At 38.6% G+C, this 19,368-nt stretch overlaps 1 protein-coding gene across 13 annotated transcripts in view; it reads left to right on the top strand.

Annotated features, from left to right (window-relative positions):
• Window positions 1-19,281, top strand: part of LOC101741553 (rho GTPase-activating protein 21) — a 453,498-nt gene extending 434,217 nt beyond the window's left edge. For 12 of the 13 annotated variants that reach the window (XM_062670701.1, XM_038013526.2, XM_038013525.2 and 9 more), the window contains 9 exons: window positions 8,400-8,555; window positions 9,510-9,702; window positions 10,482-10,696; window positions 11,531-11,741; window positions 13,134-13,393; window positions 13,693-13,819; window positions 14,404-14,650; window positions 15,102-15,190; window positions 16,057-19,281. In XM_062670701.1, coding sequence (XP_062526685.1) covers window positions 8,400-8,555; window positions 9,510-9,702; window positions 10,482-10,696; window positions 11,531-11,741; window positions 13,134-13,393; window positions 13,693-13,819; window positions 14,404-14,650; window positions 15,102-15,190; window positions 16,057-16,967 — 2,409 coding nt within the window. In that variant the 3' untranslated portion in view covers window positions 16,968-19,281. Of the gene's footprint in view, window positions 1-8,399; window positions 8,556-9,509; window positions 9,703-10,481; window positions 10,697-11,530; window positions 11,742-13,133; window positions 13,394-13,692; window positions 13,820-14,403; window positions 14,651-15,101; window positions 15,191-15,620; window positions 15,683-16,056 lie in introns of all 13 variants that reach the window. The other variant, XM_038013530.2, reaches the window with a different exon arrangement.
• The last annotated feature ends 87 nt before the right edge of the window (window positions 19,282-19,368 follow it).

The following is a 19,368-nucleotide window of genomic DNA, read 5'->3' as shown; positions in this document are numbered from 1 at the left end:
ACACACATTCTCTTAGTCATAAGTATACATATGCGAAATGCAAGCGTCGCGATGTTGCACGTCTTTGCCAATTGACATGTGATCTATACAAAATATGACATAACGCGTTTTAAAATTTATTATGTCATATAAAATTGAATTAAATTTCAAAAATATAAAGCAATAATAAAGTTTTTTCTGGATTACTGTAACAATAATAAACGGGAAAACCGTAAAAAATATCCATTTCTTGTGGTTTTCATGTTTATAATTACGTGTTCAACTTGAGGTCAATCGATACGATCTTACGAATACAGTCGTAATAATAAATTATTTTTGCAATTCCCGAAAACCGACCTTTTGGCTCTCGATCACGACTCATACACGTTCAATATTGCACACGTAACATGTCAACGTCCCCGAAATTGTTTGCGAAAGCAGCGTTTTATCGTTAAAACACGCTGTAAAAACAGCCTGCCTGCGTCTAGGAATAGTTACGATACACACACACACACACAATAAATAAAATTTTATTACTTCCCAATTCTGTTGCATGTTACGAACGTTAAAAACAATGATAACATTGTGTAACTGGCATTATGCAAACATTCAAATAAAGACATCAGTCCCTGATTCTGTTTCAGTTAAAAAAATGTCACAGAATTTTAAATATCAAGCTCGTTTTACTATAAAAACGTCCAACATGTTTGTTTGTACAACAAATTGTAATTCAAGAGATTGAGGCTGTTTAAAAAAAGAAATCGAAAGTAAATTCCTAATTCAAAATCCATACTAATAATATAAAAAAGAATGTAACGCTTTTTTTTTGTTATGTTATACACAGAAACCACTCAACGGCTTAAAAAAAGAGGATTTAGAAATAGTTTGAACCTAAAAATGATATAGGTTAAATGTCATACCACCGCTGAGCGTAGATCTATGTTCGCGCGGAATAAAGTGCAGTCCACACGAGCAGAGTTGCGTGCATAATTAATCATAAAATACATGCATTTTACTTTTTTTAAGAGATTTTATGATCTGGTAACTAAGTCCTTTCAGTCGTGTCTTATTTTAATTTATATTCTTATTTTTATGAAAAATGATAATATGGAGTGAAATGAAATGATATGAAATGAAATGAAGATGACTAATTTGAGACACTAATCAACTGAGATGAAATAAAATAAAATAAGATGAGATGATATGGGATGAATTAATAATCTCAGTAAAATGGTGGTCAATTACTGAAATTTTTTCAGTGGACTTTTTGGACGTTTCGGAGAAGTTACGTCCAGCGGCTTTGTTTCATTTTCCCACATTTGTGCACTTTCACAGATATTAAACAGATAATAAACTACCGTTATTACACATTTAAACCTGAAGAAACACTAATTAGACAAAATAAACCAAATCACACAACTTCACTCCTCGCGTTCCCGCCAAAAAGCCCATTTTGCAATTATATTTAAACCACAGATAATCTTTTACATTCCGGAAGAACTTGTTCGAACGTTTGTAACGACAAAAACCTTTATTTTCATTTCGAATCGTGACTGATTGATACAACTAAACTGAAATAAATGAAGGTTTGACATTTGAATATTTTACATAATCGCAAATTAATTGCCAAACATCTTACATAGACAACAATATCATAAGCGACCATATTCGGCGTTACGTAACTCAGCAAGTTACCTACACTTAATAATGGACCACTTAAAATCACGAAAGCCTTCAATAAAAACGTGTTGAATCATCGAAATCGTTACAAATCACCGTTTGTCCGACACTTAGTCATGATAAGCGGTTTGCGTTCACAAGGATTGTTGCTAGAAAATATTAGACAGGTCAGCCGTACGACTTACGTAAAATAAAAAAGTAAACATTACAGAAACCGTGCCGGACGTGTGCACAGAGAGCAGAGCTTCGATTCGTGTATACAGAGTACGGATTCGCTTGTCATTGTCAAGAAATTTCCTCGTACATGTGTCAATAAACCACAGATTTACTGGTGGGAGGACGTCTTGTGAGTCCGCGCGAGTAGGTACCACCACCACTCGCCTATTTCTGCCGTGGAGCAGTAATGCGTTTCGGTTTGAAGGGTGGGGCAGCCGTTGTAACTATACTTGAGACCTCAGAACTTATATCTCAAGGTGGGTGGCGCATTTACGTTGTAGATGTCTATGGGCTCCAGTAACCACTTAACACCAGGTGGGCTGTGAGTTCGTTCACCCATTTAAGCAATAAAAAAAACCTCTTGTAATCTATATTGGATATAAATAGGCAAAGACTACAACAGTTTAATATTATTTTCTCCTTTGATTGGAAACGGTATTTTGTTTTTGTTTTATAGCTAAGCACGACGTGTATTTTTTTGGAAATAGACAGTTATTTCTAAATGTTTTTAAAAAGATAAAATGACTAACCAATTTTTTTAATCACGACTTAAGAGTCTCTTCATGGTCGATTCTTGATTATTATGATACTAAACCGATCTGACTGATTTCTTTTCGGTGTGTTGTGATTGTCTGACATTAAAATTGTTTTTTAAATCTACGGGATATATTTCATACAATTTTAGCGATAGTCACAGCATACCGTGGCCCGGGCTAATCCAATAATATACGTACCCGTAGATTTGTTTGATTACATTCTATGTTAATTTGTTTGTAAAATTTGTACAGTCATTCGTACTGGAGAATACGTTTCCACCCTAGTATTAGTCAACGCACGATAATTAGAACACGAATCACAGCAGTTCCCCTTGTTAGGTTACGCCAGCATAGCCTCTCAAGGATAGATTGGAAAAAAGCAGTTCCATATTTTACAAATTAACGTCGAATACGGTACAAGATCTCGTTGATAAATAGATTAGTACCGAGTCCTAAGGGACTATCGGGAAAATCTAGGGAAATTTCGTTCGATTAAATAAGTTTAATCAAACGATATTTAAATCTATCTTCTATCTATATATTATTTAAAAATGAATTGCTGTTCGTTAGTCTCGCTAAAACTCGAGAACGGCTGGACCGATTTGGCTAATTTTGGTCTTGAATGATTTGTGGAAGTCCAGGGAAGGTCTAAAGGTGAATAAATATGAAAATGCTCGGAATTAAATAAAAATAACATCATGTTTTTCCTTTGATCTGTCCTCCGTCGGACCGATTCCTTTTGTTTGTTTTAAGTTTATTTTATACAAAAGTTTAAGTCTTTTATTTATCGATTGAGGCACTACGAAGTCTGCCGGGTCAGCTAGTTTTAAATATAAAAAAAGTTTAATCAAACGATGAAATAAGTTTAATAAAGTTTAACGAAAAGATTAAATAAGTCTAATCAAACAGTATTTTGTGCTTAAATGAAAATTCAATTAAAACGTGAATTAGCCGCGAGGTTAATGGACAGAACCTGGAAACGGAAGGGCTGTCGACACTAAAGTAATCATACAACACATCGCCTCGACGACAGAGACGCGCTCTGATACGAAAACATTGGAACACATTTTATCTGAAACGTTCAGAACTACCAAATTATACATGATATTTTTGACAGTAATTTACGTTATTTATTGAAAGATGTATAAGACTTTTTCAATGTCCATTTCAAGCCGCAACGTGGAGTCTCCTATTGAGAGATGTGTAGACTTTTTCAATGTCCACTTCGAGACTTCGAGTCGCAACGTTGAAGTCTCCGTTGAAATAAACCTTTTCTGACAACCCAAATCTAAAAAAGAAATAAGTAAAAGTATGACAAATCGCTTCAAATTAACACGCGATGAATTCTCGCCTCGGCTTAATGAAGGGTTTAATAGAATGAGTGACACGATCATAGACAGAGGGCTAACAACTGACTTGTAGATTACGAATCCTCAAACGGATATCTCGGCGAACTTGAAAAATCATTGGTCGAATACACAATATCGATGCATTAACAAATGAAAAAAGAAGCACTTCGTTTCGTCTCGTTGGAGATAAAATAAAATCCGGCGTCGTTATAAACACAGTCACGATTAATGGAAACGCTGAGACAGAAAAAAAAAATGAATGAAAGTCTGCGGGTACTGTGTCAGTTCGTCCGGAAAAAAACCATCAATTTCCGTACCGTGAAAAGCACGATTTGGCAGCCGACGCGGAGTCTGCGCGGGAGCACTTTCTCTACAGTCTCAGGCCGACTCTGGCGCGCCACAGTCCTTCGAAGCAGCGTGAGCGCCGCCCGTCTACACATTTCCAAGCTTCCATATATTCCATTTTCAATCACACAAATACGTTTTATTGAAATTGATCGTGCACTGAGTGATTTATCTAACTTCGGCCTGTAACGATTTCATGTCGTACATCATCGCGATATTTCGGAAGTTTATGGACTATAGGCGAACGTCCCCTTTGAAGGATCCGTATGAGTGTTGGCTTATATGAAGTGCATTGTTGGAAGTCAACGCCGATGCCAGTGACAATGACCAACACGTGTCTTCACCTGTGACGCGCATGGAAGCCGGCCAAGTCATGACTCTCTGGTATACCGATGTAATGGTAAGCGAACAATTCGTATTCTTGAATTGTTGCCTTTTCGAAATATTTTTATTTTTTAAATACACAGAATATTTCTGTAGCAAGCAATCGGATCAAGGAAAGGATAGCTATTGTTTTAATTTATTTAAAACTTCGATTTTATTTTCTTCAAATCGCTCACTCAAATGCAATTTGAAAAAGAACTAGGCTTACAGAGAAGTTACGCCCAAAAATGGGAAGTCATGTACGCGCCTTTTCTATAAGTAAAAAATTTACGATGTCAAATAGTCATTTTATTTTAGCTGACTATACTTATTTTAGGGTTACGTTAAATATAATATATTAATAAAATAGTAGTAAGAGCAATGGTAATTGTAGTAAACAAGTACTTATATCAAAATGACAAAACTACGAAATTATTATTTAATTAGTTTAAAAGTGAGAGATCTATTAATCTCACTTTAACACGTTGCATTTTAATTTTAGCGTGTAACAATCTATATTCTTTGATAAATATTTCACCAATTACACTAGGTACTGATTTACTTAAGAAACTTTTATGAAACACGCTATCTTCAAAAGTATTCAGTGTTGGCAGTATATTATACTAGCATAGTGTACTAACGAATTTTAAGGCACAATTCCCTTTAAACCGTACACTCGTAAGCTGTCTTAACTGAGAAATCTAATTTATTGTCAAAAGCGTAAGGGTTCATCTCCGCCGTGATCGGCGTGTACGGCCAATTGACCTACAAATGACTCGTCATTATCGATGTGTTCACATATTTGGTGGGTCAATTACTATGTAGTTTCGAAATTGTCTCGTTTGCTTTCTAAGTGAACTCAAAATACGAAATCGGGCGCCTTATCTCGAATTATTATCATTTAATAGAAGCACGTTAAGGTTGACATGATTATTTTTTTCTAGTTAATGGGCTTTCGATGAAAAGACATGATCGCTTTATTTTGCTTTGGTGAGGGAAATAAAAATATTCATCGACATAATAAAAGTAAAATTCTAAACGAAAAAAAAAACATGTAAACACTATCATATTTTTTATTACAAATATTTACAACATCAGAACCTACACTTTAACTCTTGCCACATAACACGAACAGAAATATCTTTAATTTTATTTTCTAAGACTTTTTTCGAAATGCCGACGCTCAGACATCCGACAGACTTTCTTTGACTTCAATTAGTTAATTAACGCATTTCCAGCTAACCTCAGGAGCATCCTCATCACAGAGCCCTGCTAATTGTTAGTTAACATGTTTCCCGCGCTGTATATATTACATCACTGTACCACTTTTGACAAGAGAAATCCAGCATCGTAGACCTGTCTTGTTTAAAATTTTATAATAAACCATAGCTCCTCTTTAGCTGGACGTGTTAAACTTAAGCTATAATAGACGAAATGCTCTCCGAAATTGGCATCGTATTGTCAATTGCATTTGCGGAAACGCGTACCCATCTAGGTCGAGTCGTCGATCCGTTTTGATGTCGTTGTACTTTTTGAAGCTTCTAAATATTCTTATTTCACACTAGATTAGCGCGGATGCAGAATTCACACGAGACCAATATTTTCAGCATTTAAGAGTGCCACGTTAACACGAAATTCAAAAGAAACTGGTTTCAGTCGATAATTCGTATGGAATCAGCGTATATAATTCAATTTTCAATTTAATTGTACTTTCTAAGATTCGGTCAGTCTACATTTATGTAGGATGAGAAGAAAAACTTAACACGCTATTTTTGAACAAAATCATTTCTGCTCCATCCTTAGCCTTCGCCGCTTTCATTCATACTCGATACTTGAACGGCAAACAAGTTACTCTCTCGATAATTAGAATCTGAGCGGATGTAGCCTGATAATTTCCTATAGAATTCTCAATACAAATGCCCCTGGCAATGGGAGGATGTGTCTAGATAGCGGAAGATGCCATACGACGAGAGCTTTCCTACGTGACAGAACGCGAGACCAGGTGGCTTTGCTTATATTTATAGATCGCAATTTATTTGTTGAATCAATACATACGTTAAGGAATATTCTGGATAACGAAGCTCGACATAGACGCTTTAGTCAAAGAATAATTGGCAGAGATTTCGGTTACGCAAAATTCAGAATACGGCTTCGGCTGAAAGATTGGACATTTGTATTGGTGTGACATAAATTCGTCTGTTAACAATTTAACGTGTTTTGTTCGCAAATTCACTTTAGTCTTTGTTGTTTGTGGTATGGGGATACATAAAATATGTAAGCCAAAATCGGGTCGGATGACGAATCGCCTTTAAGTTAACAAGGCAAGAACTACTTAATGAAGCCCATTGTAGACTGATCCATATCCGCGCTGACGTGGTACAGAGTGACACAAATCAAATTTCTTTAGAATTCGTTTTTTTTTGTTGTTTTTAAATCCACTGACATTTAAAGTTGCTCCACTTCAGGGAATGTGGGCCGAACATGTGGGCCTGACGTATGCCCGCGTAACAAGCGATCTGTTACAGTTACACGCAATAAATTAGGGATCATCCATCTTGATTCGTTTTTCTTTGAATATTCATATTTTATCTATCTTCAACACGTAACGTGCACTGTTTGTAACATTTTGCTGGCTATGACCCCGTTGCCTAAATGCACGTTAGCGTTATTTTTAAAAAACAATTGATTCGTAAAGCGCCGTCTAAATTTAAGTCTTTGACACGTACTGATACAATGAACACGGATAGGTACCTACCGAAAGTGAAACTAAAATAGTTACGGATATTATTTTTAATTTGACGGCGACGATAGACGTTTACGAGTGTTTTCTTGTGCACGATTGATGTGTTGTCACTTGCTTCTCAAAACACAATTGAGCGTGAGGAATATTCTGAAACCATCGAGAATGGAAAGCGAATAGCCATAAGCAGTAATTCATTTGATTAATACCGCTTTCGAACGCTATGTAGTTGCTAAACACGAGCGAGTTCGTGCACTTGTCTGAATCATGGTTATTCTTTTCGTAATACCTATAATTAGGGGGGCGAAAGCTGCGAGTCGTTTAGGTATGCTACGTAGCTAACGACCGACTCTGGCCTTATCTCGGACATGTTTCGGACAACGCGATGAAGTCATTATCGCTCAACTGCTCACAAATCACGTGGAACGATCAATCCCAGTGATCCGTAAAATTAGAAATACATGTTGTTATTATCATTCAATTAGGTGAGACTCCCAAACCAATTGCCGGTTACAATGATAGACAAACGTAAACATCGCTAAATTGCACTCTACGTATTACGTATTTATGTATGTCGAATTATTTTTACAACTGCTCGCATTAGGCACCGCACTTCTTTAGTATAGTTCCAAATAACTCTGTTATTAGCTTCACGAAGAGTGTTCTAATCATTTCATAATTAGCCATTCTAACATTTTTGATGTTGTAGATCAGGTTTAGCAACCTTTTTAATAAAGGGGTCAAAATAAATTTTAATTTTTTTTGGCGGGCCGCATATAGATTATATCTTACTAATAATTTACGAAGCTTTATTTCTTTATTAAAAACAAACAAGAAAAGAACAGAAAACCGAATCGATGGGAGAAAGTCGATAAAATAAATTCAATCTTAGAAAAGCTTGGGCCGCGTGTTGCTCATCCTTTGTGTGAAATTTGAAATTTGAATCTTCAGGAAAGTAAACGGGTCGGCTAACTGAGAATACGCGTGCGCCCCGGATGCTTCTCGTGCACGGGGTCGCGTTTGAAAGTCGCATTAGATTCGTGTTCTAAACACGAAACGTCTTAAATCATTGTTGCCAACTTGCCAGATCGTAAATCGTATGGCCAACCGTGGCGCTTGAATCTTTGACTGCAAGCCGTCACTTTAGGCTATTTAAAGTAATCCCTAATTAGATACGTTTATTTGTCGCAGAGTCCCGGTGCTGTGACGGCTGCCAGCGCGGACTCTCAGCAGTCACGCGACGCTCTAGATGTACGCTACTCTTTGGCAGCACTCGCCGACGACTACACGAAGCGTAAACATGTCGTCAGAGTCACTACGGCAGCGGGCGCCGAGCTACTGTTACAGGTACAAAGATCGCTATTTTTTCATTTTTTTCCCTACGTATGCTGATAGCCATGAGAGGCTATTTCAACTTCTCCTTGTCGTGTAGGTGAGCTCACGTAGCTCAAACCGGGAGTGTTGCGAACACTGGCCCTAGCAAGAGCAGTGCTTCGCAGAATCTACCACCGGATCGGAAACGCGACCCACTGAGAAGATCCGGCGAGAAACCTCAATGGGCTGTGTCTATGGGTTAATTCACTAAAAAGCGATCCGGTCACCGTCCTCGTCGAGCCCTTCGTCGCATGCGACGGGTTCGACGAGGACGGTGACCGGATCGCTTTTGTTTTAAAACTTTATCAACGAAATTGTAATAAACAATGGACTTTCTGTAAATGTCTTTTTTAGGGAAAAGAAACATGGACAATAGACCTCTTAAACTGCCCATTTCGGTCATCGGTCTGTAAACATAGATGTGCAATGAAAATTATGAACTTAGTTTGATAGAACATGATAAATGTCACGCATTGGTAATTGTCTTCACAAAATGAGAATCAATTAAAAAAGAGGGTAAAAGAAATGGATCTATTACGCGATCAAAAACGGATCGTCTTCTCGCATTAAAACTGTATAATCTCAAAACTTACTAAATTTTATAGCAGAGTGTTTTAAAGGCATATGATATTTTTAATATTAATCATGTTTGCAACATTTATTTTTTATTTTTTACCAGTTACATTATCTGTCTTTTAAGGTACGATAAAATTATGTATTAATTTTGTTAATAGTAGTCAAAACATAGGTAAACTAAAAAAAAAACTAAAACTAAACTACGTTCTTTTGACCGTCTTTATGAGAAAAACTCAATTTCGAATATTTTTGAAAATTGTACACTTTTAATGTGGAAAGACGAGATAACAAATTATATTGAATTGCCTGAGATTTTCGTTCGAGTAATATATTTCGAATTCAATGGTCAAGGCGGAAGGTGCGGCTGACGCTCAACGATGGCTGGCCGCGTTGCGCAGACACTCTGCGGAGCCCCCTCCAGCGGAGACCACGCCTGCCCAGACCACCACTCCAGCACCTGCTTCAACGGTAGCCCCTGCCGACTCCCACTCGCCATTACCACCGCAAAGAAGCAAGAAAATCGGCAGGAATAGGTCACCTACTGGTATGTCCGTTACAATGTTTATTTATTTATTTTAATATTGTACACGTTTTAATATTCAAGTTGAATGTGAATGTGGATATTTATGTAATATGTGAATTATGCCTATGTCCAGCATTTCCAAGAGTGAACATCCAGAATAGAATAGAATATGTCCAATTCTGTCCAATTATTTAAATCCAATTATCAAGGGAACAAACGTGTATTCTTTGTATTAAGTAGATGAGCTCACTGCTTCAACAGTGAAGTATTTAACTTCTGTTTGACTTAACACTAAAACAAAATACTATTTATTTTTTACTAAATCAAAATGCAAGGTAGTTTAATAACCTAAAAGTGCATATTATTATCCGCAACACGCTTCATCAGATTATAGAAAGAGAGTTATCAGCAAAATGCTTCGTCAAAAAGTACAATACTTTCAGCTACAAGCGTCGTCATATACTATACATAATCACTACATAATATAAAATAAAGTCCCTTTATCTGTCCCTATATCTGTCCCTATGTATGCTTAAATTTTTAAGACTACGTAACGGATTTTGATGCGGTTTTTTTTAATAGATAGTGATTGAAGAGGAAGGTTTATATGTATAATAACATCCATTAAATAGTGCAGAAATCAATAATAAATTACAGTTTCCGAAGCGAAGCGAGGGCGGGTCGCTACTATTCTATACAATACTAAATTGTTTTTCGATTCAAGACAGACTAATTCAAGGCATGATGATTTTTGACAATACAGCAACGGAAAATAATCAGGACCGATTTCTGAAACGCAGGCCCACCAACTCCTACCTTGCCGTCTTCGCCGAAGAACAAAACGTGGAAGGGTCGGGTGGCGAAGCAGCTGCGTCGCATGCACGGCGGCAACACGACGAGCAGCCCCCCCGTGAACGTGACGGGCTGGCTCGGGGCGCCGCTGGAGCGCTGCCCCTCGGACCCGGAGCACCCGCTGGTGCCGCGCGCTATAACCTTACCGGCACAAGCTGTCGAGGTCAGTCACGCGATCAAATTAAAACGCTTCGAGAATAAATCTATAGGTACCACCACTGGGGTTGCCACCTTTTTTTGCAGATAATTGGTTAAAAGGGAAAAAAGTACATAGTATCAAAATGAAATACAATTATTTTTTTATGTTTATTGTTATGTTTATAAACACATATTCTTTTAGTAAAATTAAACAAGAAATTGTGACAATTAATGATAGTGACATTGTTGAAATTTGAGGTTAAGTTGCGTAAAAATATTTGTTAAAAATACAAATGCTTAGGGAATGAGGCTTTGACGAGTGGCAACATCGATTGAGCAATCGAGGTATTTCGCTTAACGAAAAAATACATATTATGACTAAATTTTTCAAAATCCTAAAGACAATCAAATCATCATCAATCCCAAATCATGCCAAATAAAGTATTTTTGTGTACTTTATTGTTCACATAAAGTACACAAAAAGAGTACAATTACCTGAAATATCGCACAATATTTTATAAAGTACGGGTGACCCTAACCACCACCCTGATTGTTTCTACCTTGAAGCAGTAATGCGTTTCGGTTTAAAGGGTGAGGTAGCCGTTGTAACTATACTGAGACCTTAGAACTCATATCTCAAGTTGTAATACCTGATTTTTTTTTTATTTTAACGAATCTACCTGTAGGATTGAAATGATTTTAATAGACCTAGAAATATATTTTTTTTGCGCATCGATTATGGTTATTGCCTATTATTTATGTACAAAGCAGTTATTGTCGCTTAATCACGTTTGCCTTTCAAGCGTCGATATGCTTCTGCTCTACACAGTGATGTAAGATTATCTGGGCTTCCGTACAGGCATACGGTCTGCGCACGGTGGGAGTGTACCGCGTGCCGGGCAACGCTGCGGGCGTGGCGGCGCTGGCGGGCGCTCTGGAGCGTGGCGCGCCGCCCGCCGCCGGGGACCCGCGCTGGGCGGACGTGCACGTCGCCTCCAGTCTGCTCAAGGCTTACCTGCGACGACTACCCGACCCGCTGCTCACTGCACACCTATACCCTGCCTTCATCGGTGAGTCACTACTCGATGATTTGGCACACCAGCGGAACCTTGTGTGGCGTTTAAAAACGCACCTTTATATGATGCGTAAGCCGGAACGCACGAGAGGTGGGAAAAAGAATATAGTCTGTGACACGGGACCTTTTTACCGCCAAATATTTAAAACGTAAAAATAATTTATAATGTGTTAAATAACTAATATAATATAATTACTTAGAATTGTTTATGCCACTACAACATTAAAATTTATATTGTTCCAACTGTAGTGTTAATTACATAAAACACGACTTTACGGCGAAATAAAGAAGGGACTCTATATGAACTCCCTTACTTGTAACAAACGGTCAAAGGACCACTTGAACGATCGATTCGTTCGTTTGTCATCTATTTAAGTATTAAGCCGTAATACTTTGTCTTTTTTCCTTTTTCCTCTTTTTCCTGTCGTCTTGTTTAATGAAGTAGTAGTAGTTTTATTTTTCCAACTGGAAAGGCAAAGGTGTCATACCATACCATTTGTTTTATTTTCCCACATTTGTGCACTTTCACAAATACTAAACAGTTAATAAACGACCGTTATTACACATTTAAACCTAAAGAAACAGGAAATAGACAAAATAAAACAAATCACACAACTTCACTCCTCGCTAAAAAGTCCTTGTTCAGTCGAACGATCGTCTTCGTGTTGTCCAGTCTAGAAAACTCACACTGTCAAGTCCCCGTCTTAGTATAATATGTCTAGTTATTGTAAGTCGTATGTCCTGTCAAAGAGGTTGCACGCCACATAGACCTTTATAATATATTTTTTTCTTTTTTCTTTTTAATGCATGGTATCAGTAGTTATAAATATTTCATGAACAGATATGAGTAGTAGGGTTATTTTGATAATATCCTGAAAAGCACCCCACGCTTTTTTACAATAAAATCACTTTTTCTTACACTATTTTTAATTGAAAATTATTAAAATTTATTTTCTACTTTTTAGTTGGATTTTCTAAAAAAAAAAAATACTTGGATTTTCTACGAGTATAAAAGCGTATTTTGTTAGATTTTTTAACTATTATTTATTTTTCATTTTTTTGTTGAATTTCAATTTTTTCAATTATTTATTTTAATATATTTTTTTAATATTGAATTTTCTTCGATCCTTAATGAGTATACCAAATTCCGAGTTAATCCGACATTTTGAAGGGGGTCAAAATCATGTTCAAAGATTCCGTTACACACATACATACGTCTGAAGCTAATAAAAGTGTATTAAAAAAGGCTATCGGGTTTCGTTTATTCGTCGTAGCCATTGCCAAATAGAAACGACATCGGTTATCAAATAACTTTATGGCTTCTATGAAACACGTCTCCGTAAACAGATTTAGTACGATTTGTTTTAAACCGGTCCGCGCGTTTCAGCCGCCGACCAGTCGCCGGACCGAGCCCGGGAACTGAAGCGGCTCGTGCACGCGCTGCCCGAAGCTCACTACGAAACGCTCAAGTACCTGATCCAGCATTTGCGTAAAGTGGTAGCGCATTCGGAGGTCAACCTGATGGACGCGCGAAACTTGGCCATCATGTTCGGCCCGACGCTGGTGCGCGCCGCCAGTGACGATATGCTCGCCATGGTCAACGACATGTCCAGTCAATGTCGCATCATAGAGTCCTTCTTAACACATGTAAGTGATTAAATAAACAGATCAATATCAGTTTCGGTAACTCTAAGTAGTAACTCTAAGTCTAGTAGGTGAGCTCACGGGGTTCAAGCCAGAGTGATGCTAACACTGGCCCTAGCAAGAGCAGTGCTTCGCAGAATCGACCACCGGATCGGTAACGCGACCTACTGAGAAGAACTAGCGAGAAACTCAGTGGGCTGTGTCTATGCGTTAATTCGCTCGTCGAGCCCTTCGTCGCAAGCGACGGGTTCGACAAGGACGGTGACCGGAACCGATTTTAAATAAAGATGTTATACTTTCAGTACGACTGGTATTTCGAAGAAGAGGAAGGCGACCCCCCAATGGAGCCGCCCCCCTCCGCCGACGAGCTGTCCCCCGCGCCCGCACCCTCCAGAGATTTACTCATACATAATGTTAAGAAAATTGAAGGTACATATATACATTTCCAATATCTTTCACAAATATTCGAGACTATATAATTTAATTTCTTGAAACAAATCTTAGAAAACTGTACTCCCAAATATTTTAAACTTGAGGTGTTTATTCCATTCACATTATTACTGACAATGGCTTAACACGAAAACCGTGTCAAAATATACGAGCGAAGTATAACTATTGTTCCTCTACGCTAAAATTAAATATTTGATTATAATCAAGCTCTATCGAGCCCAGTCTACTCGCTAAACTCGTTATTGAAAGCACAGGCCTATTCTTAAGATTACACTGATGTTATTGCTTTGCTGATGACTGACTGACTGATGATAAATTATATTATGATGATAAATAAAAAATATTGATACGTCTCCCTATCTCTGTCGCACGCCCGCACCTTAACGTTGGTTATTAACCAAAAAATTTCTTTAAGTACACCTTTAAGTTGTTAGTATGTCCACTCCATAATTAATAGCTTTTGAACTCTTTATCATTTCTAAATGAATCCATAAAATGTTTACATTTAAATTTGGAAGACATAGCGTTTTGTTTTAATAAATGAATCAACCTGCTGTTTGCAGGTAAAGATGTATCTACACGAGACATAGTGTCGTCGATAATTTCGGCCGCCAATCGCAAGATTCAGCGCAAGCCGCGCACGAAGCCCGAGAAGAAGTGGCCCGAGCCGGACAAGAGGAGCGAGGTGTCCCCCGGCGGCTCCCCCCCGCCCTCGCCCCTCGCCTCCCCGCCGCCCCACCTCACCACCTCGCTCGCCGACTACGACGGTTTGCCGCACAACTGCACGGGACAACAAGATAGAGTTAACAAGTTAGTAAAATTGGATACACATAAAATCGTCGTGGCTAAAGGATAAAACCTCCGGTGCATTCGTGTGTAACGATGCACCATCAGACCATGACACGTAGTATAACCTTAGTAAGAGGTCGCCTGATGTTTCCCAGTAGTCGAAATTCGATCATAATTAATTGAAATTATAAGTAATTTCAATTAATTATGATCGAATTTCGACTACTGGGAAACATCAGGCGAAACTTATTTGAGCATTATTATGGTTCTATTGTCAGACTTTACTTCTATAATAATGTATTTTTTTGTATTGATTTTATGTATTTTTTATGCATAATTAAAAAAAAATTTAGCATCCTGAACTCCTTCTCAATTTCTTTATCCTCTGTCCGCGCAATTTCTGTAAAAAGGGGTACAAAGTTTTAGATATATCATAGTTTTGGCTTATTTTCATCTTCGTTTTGTCTTTTAGAATTGTGTTGGAGGCGATGAGCACGGTGGGCCGCACTCGCCAGGATCTCTCGCGACATTCGCACGCCCTCACAAACATAACTATAGACGGTACGTATTTAACTTCACATATCGCTTTCTCTTTCACTACTATTAAACGTACGAAACGATGTGCTTATTGCCAATTATCGAACGTATTATCTATATCTCTATATATAAAAATTAATTGCTGTTCGTTAGTCTCGCTAAATCTCGAGAACGGCTGGACCGATTTGGCTAATTTTGGTCTTGAATTATTTGTGGAAGTCCAGAAGTTTAAAAGGTAGATAAATATAAAAATGCTCGGAATGAAATAAAAATAACAATTTTGTTTTTCCTTTGATATGTCCCCCGTTGGACGGATTCCTTTTGTTTGTTTTAAGTTTATTTTATACAAAAGTTGAGGTCTTTTATTTATCGATTGAGGCACTACGAAGTCTGCCGGGTAAACTAGTCATAGTTATAATTTTGTCGAATAAAAGTGTCTACTTTGCTCCAATAGGTGTCCAGTACTGACGTCAGAGAGTAGACACAGCAATCCCTTTCTTTTGTCCACACTAAAAGGTATAGGAATGTGTGCGTGCGTTGTTGCAAATGTGTGCGTGTACGCGATCGGCTAACACGCAACTCTGTTATTTGTTTACATGTGGTTTTATTTTTTTACATCATAACAATTTTATTTTCTGAGTGTGGTCATTTAATATATACATTCACGAAATGTCGAATAGATATGAACAACGAATATTCGATTCGAAACTAACGCTTTGAACCAGCGACCGTCAACAGCACGGTGCGTACCATCCCGCTGTACATACGATCATCTCTCACCCTCATCCTCATCTGAATGTAATCGCGCCGAACTCTCTAACATGAACGCTTATGTCTGTAGTATAGCCGCGTCGTGCACCGGCCAACGACTTAACGTCGCTCTGTTACAGGAACCGGAGACTTGGTGACATCTCTGACCAGCACGTTCGACCAGAAGCTGCGGACTTTGAACAACTCATCGCCGCTGGATGACGGCAGCATTCCGTACGCAGACGAAGGACACGACGAGCCCGAGGGCGAGTCCTCGTCGGAGGGACCGCAGCCTCCCTCCCCCGCCTCCCCCGCGTCTCGCACTCCCGCGCACGAACTGAAGGCGGCCTGGCTCGCGCGCGACCACCGGCACTCCTCCTCTTCGTCCGACGACACCGAGCCGCGCGTGTGGCCCGCGCCGTGCCGCACCGCGCCCCGCCCCGCCGACCGCGACCCCGACGACTCCGAGAAGGAGAACTGCGCCGCGCCCGCCGACCGCGACAAGGACGTGGACACGCGGTCGCAGGCCTCCAGCGGCGGCACGCTGCCCGACAACGATAAGTCCATGGACCGAACGTACAAGCCGTACTCCGCGCCGCGGCCGCCGCTCGACTGCGCCAAGCGGAACAGCGCCGCGCTGGACGCCCGCCCCGACCCCGGCCGCGACAACCAGGACGCCGACGGCGTCAAACTCAAACGCTCCGGGTCCCTGAATCGCGACTCCGAAAAGAACGAGGCCCGCGTACTGCGCTCCGAGAGCCTCAACTGCCGCAGCGAACGGCTTCAGCGCTCAGAGTCGCTCAACAAGGGCGAGCGGCTGACCAAATTCGAGAAGGGCGAGTGGAACGTGGTGAAGAGGCGCGAGGGCGGCGCCTGGCGCTCGACCAAGCTGAAACGCAAGAACGGCATGCCGGAGCGCGGCATCAAGCGGCGGCACACCGTGGGCGGCACCAAGGACTTCGACAAGGACGGCTGGAGCGCGCGGCACACGCGCACCTCGTCGCCGGACCTCACGCTGCTGCCGCCGCACCCGCTCGAGTCGCACGTGTGACGTCACGCCGCCCCGACCTAACCGTTCATCGCCACCGATGCGACGTCGCGGAATCTTCATTTCGAGAGAGGCTATTATTTTGATTCGATTCAATTGACTGAATAGATTAGGTCACAATATCTTTACGATATCTGCATAAACATAATACTCAGTCGTGAAATTTCGACGTTTCATATTCCGATTCGACATATTCAAAACTAGGTCTAATCAAATCGTAATAGACGGTGCAAAACGAAAATCTTATATAATGAGTACTTTATCGGTGCAATACAAAGACAAGACACGTAGTTAAAATTATTTTGATATTCAACAATTAGTTGAAATTTCTGAACGAACGTAGCTCACTATACAATGCCAAAGAATGATTAATAAAACCGAGATATTTTTGAGGATTTTGCATGCGCGGAGGGAACGAATCAGTGATCGGAATGCGAGGACTAGGATGATAACAACGTTTGACATCTCATATCAAGAAAATTCAATCGCCGTATTGTAGAGGTCATCGAGACGGCGACACGACGAATATGGACACAAACGTAGTTCCACTCAGAGGCAGGTCGTTGTGGGAACGTTCCCGAAATCGAACACAGGAGACAGCGCCTAGACAAAATATTAAATAAAATACGGCAATCGAAAAATTAAATTTCACGACATAACGTTTACATTACTGGTTCATCACATCGCATATACGATGCTATAGCACCTATGCAATTTTTGTGAACACTGTACTAAGAAAATATATTTTTTTAATAGTTATTAGTGTGACGATTTTTGATTTTACTGATGGAGTTGCAGTTTAAATATTATCATTTCATTTCTATAGCATAGCAAAACTATAATAAGCTGTTGAATTTTCCAACGTTTCTCCTGAAAATTACATAATTTGCATAAGTGACGTTATTGCACCGTATGTGCGACATGCGAACTGAGTAAACAACATTACGTTCAGCAAATCAATATTGTTTTCCGTAACTGCGAGACGGTATTTAACTGGCGTTTCGACTTCGGAAGCGCTCCTCTTGACTCTTTTACAAATAATTTCGTTACGAAATATTCTAACAGTGAATCGAGTGGAACGTGTGATCGGTGCAAAAAGCATAACACTTTAATGGTACTAGTAATTATTATAATTAAAAAAAACTTTATGTGAGCCCGAAACCGGTAAATACTTGATACGGTATAAAATGACCGGGCTAGTATTGTATAACACCACTTAGTTGTAAGAAATATAATTTTAAGAAATTTATAATAAGTTCTCTTGGAGCTATAAAATAATGGATAAAGCGAAATTAATTTCGTACATCACCTACTTGCCTACGCAACTATATTAGCTGATTTGTATTCTATGCACAATATTAAATGATTGTAACTTACATATTTCGATGCTTATAGTTACCGTTACAGTCAGAAAGCTAACGGCGATAGTGTAGAGAAGTCATAAATAAAACTAGAATTATTTATAATGTAATTGTATAACAGAATATTTGTTTTCATTATAAACAAAAATAATGATTCGTGAAAATGTAAATAAATGTAATTGTATTGATGATTATTATTTTAGAAAGTTCAATATAATTAATTATAGCGACATCAATAATTATGTAATCGGTGCGTTCTTTCGCACGTTAACACTATCGCAGTGATAATTAAATTAAAGTGATCCTCCTTTGTATAAATTGTACATTTCTTTTACTATTAATTTATATTTGTTATACTAGGCTTTGTTGAATGCAAATATTTTTATCTGTTTTGTTTATTCGAAGGAGTGTTTTAGGCTAAATTCTATTGTTATTTATTGTTTCGAAAAAACTGAAAAATTATTTGATCCTTTCTCTTATGATTTTTAAATGTAAATAGTGAAAGTATTGTCGGCAGAAAAAAAAAAACAATGTTTTCGACATTTGGTTCTAACTTTTTTTTTATATAATATATATTTATAAATTTTTATACCATCTTTACGTTAAGACGATCTCAATTTTGTTGAATGTTTGCAAAGCGTTCCTTTTAAAGTTTTATTTGTAAATATATCATTTACTTAAATTGTAGGAACCCTGAATTTACTAATAGTACTGGATCGCGTAGAGTTTGTAAGTTAGTTCGCCTGACAAAAGACAAGCCTCAGTAGAGGCAGACCGCGAGCGTCCGCCTCCGGACTTGTGTCAATCATGAAATAAATTCATAGCCTTCGTATTAACTGTTATGAAATATATTAAGAACACACCTTAAAATACGCTAACGTGAATCGATCCAGATTTACAATATTAATTGTCATTGTGTATATTTTGGAGCAATGAAAATAAAAATATTGAATCAATTCACAAGTTTTTTTTTTCTTCTACCCTGCCAAAATGAAATTGTGAACCAACTCTTTTTTTTTTTTAGTCGAAAAATAACTGAACAC

The sequence above is a fragment of the Bombyx mori genome, chromosome 10 (assembly GCF_030269925.1).
Source record: "Bombyx mori chromosome 10, ASM3026992v2".
NCBI lineage: Eukaryota > Metazoa > Arthropoda > Insecta > Lepidoptera > Bombycidae > Bombyx > Bombyx mori.
Note: the sequence above shows the minus strand (reverse complement) of the source record. Positions and strands in the feature narration are given on the sequence as shown.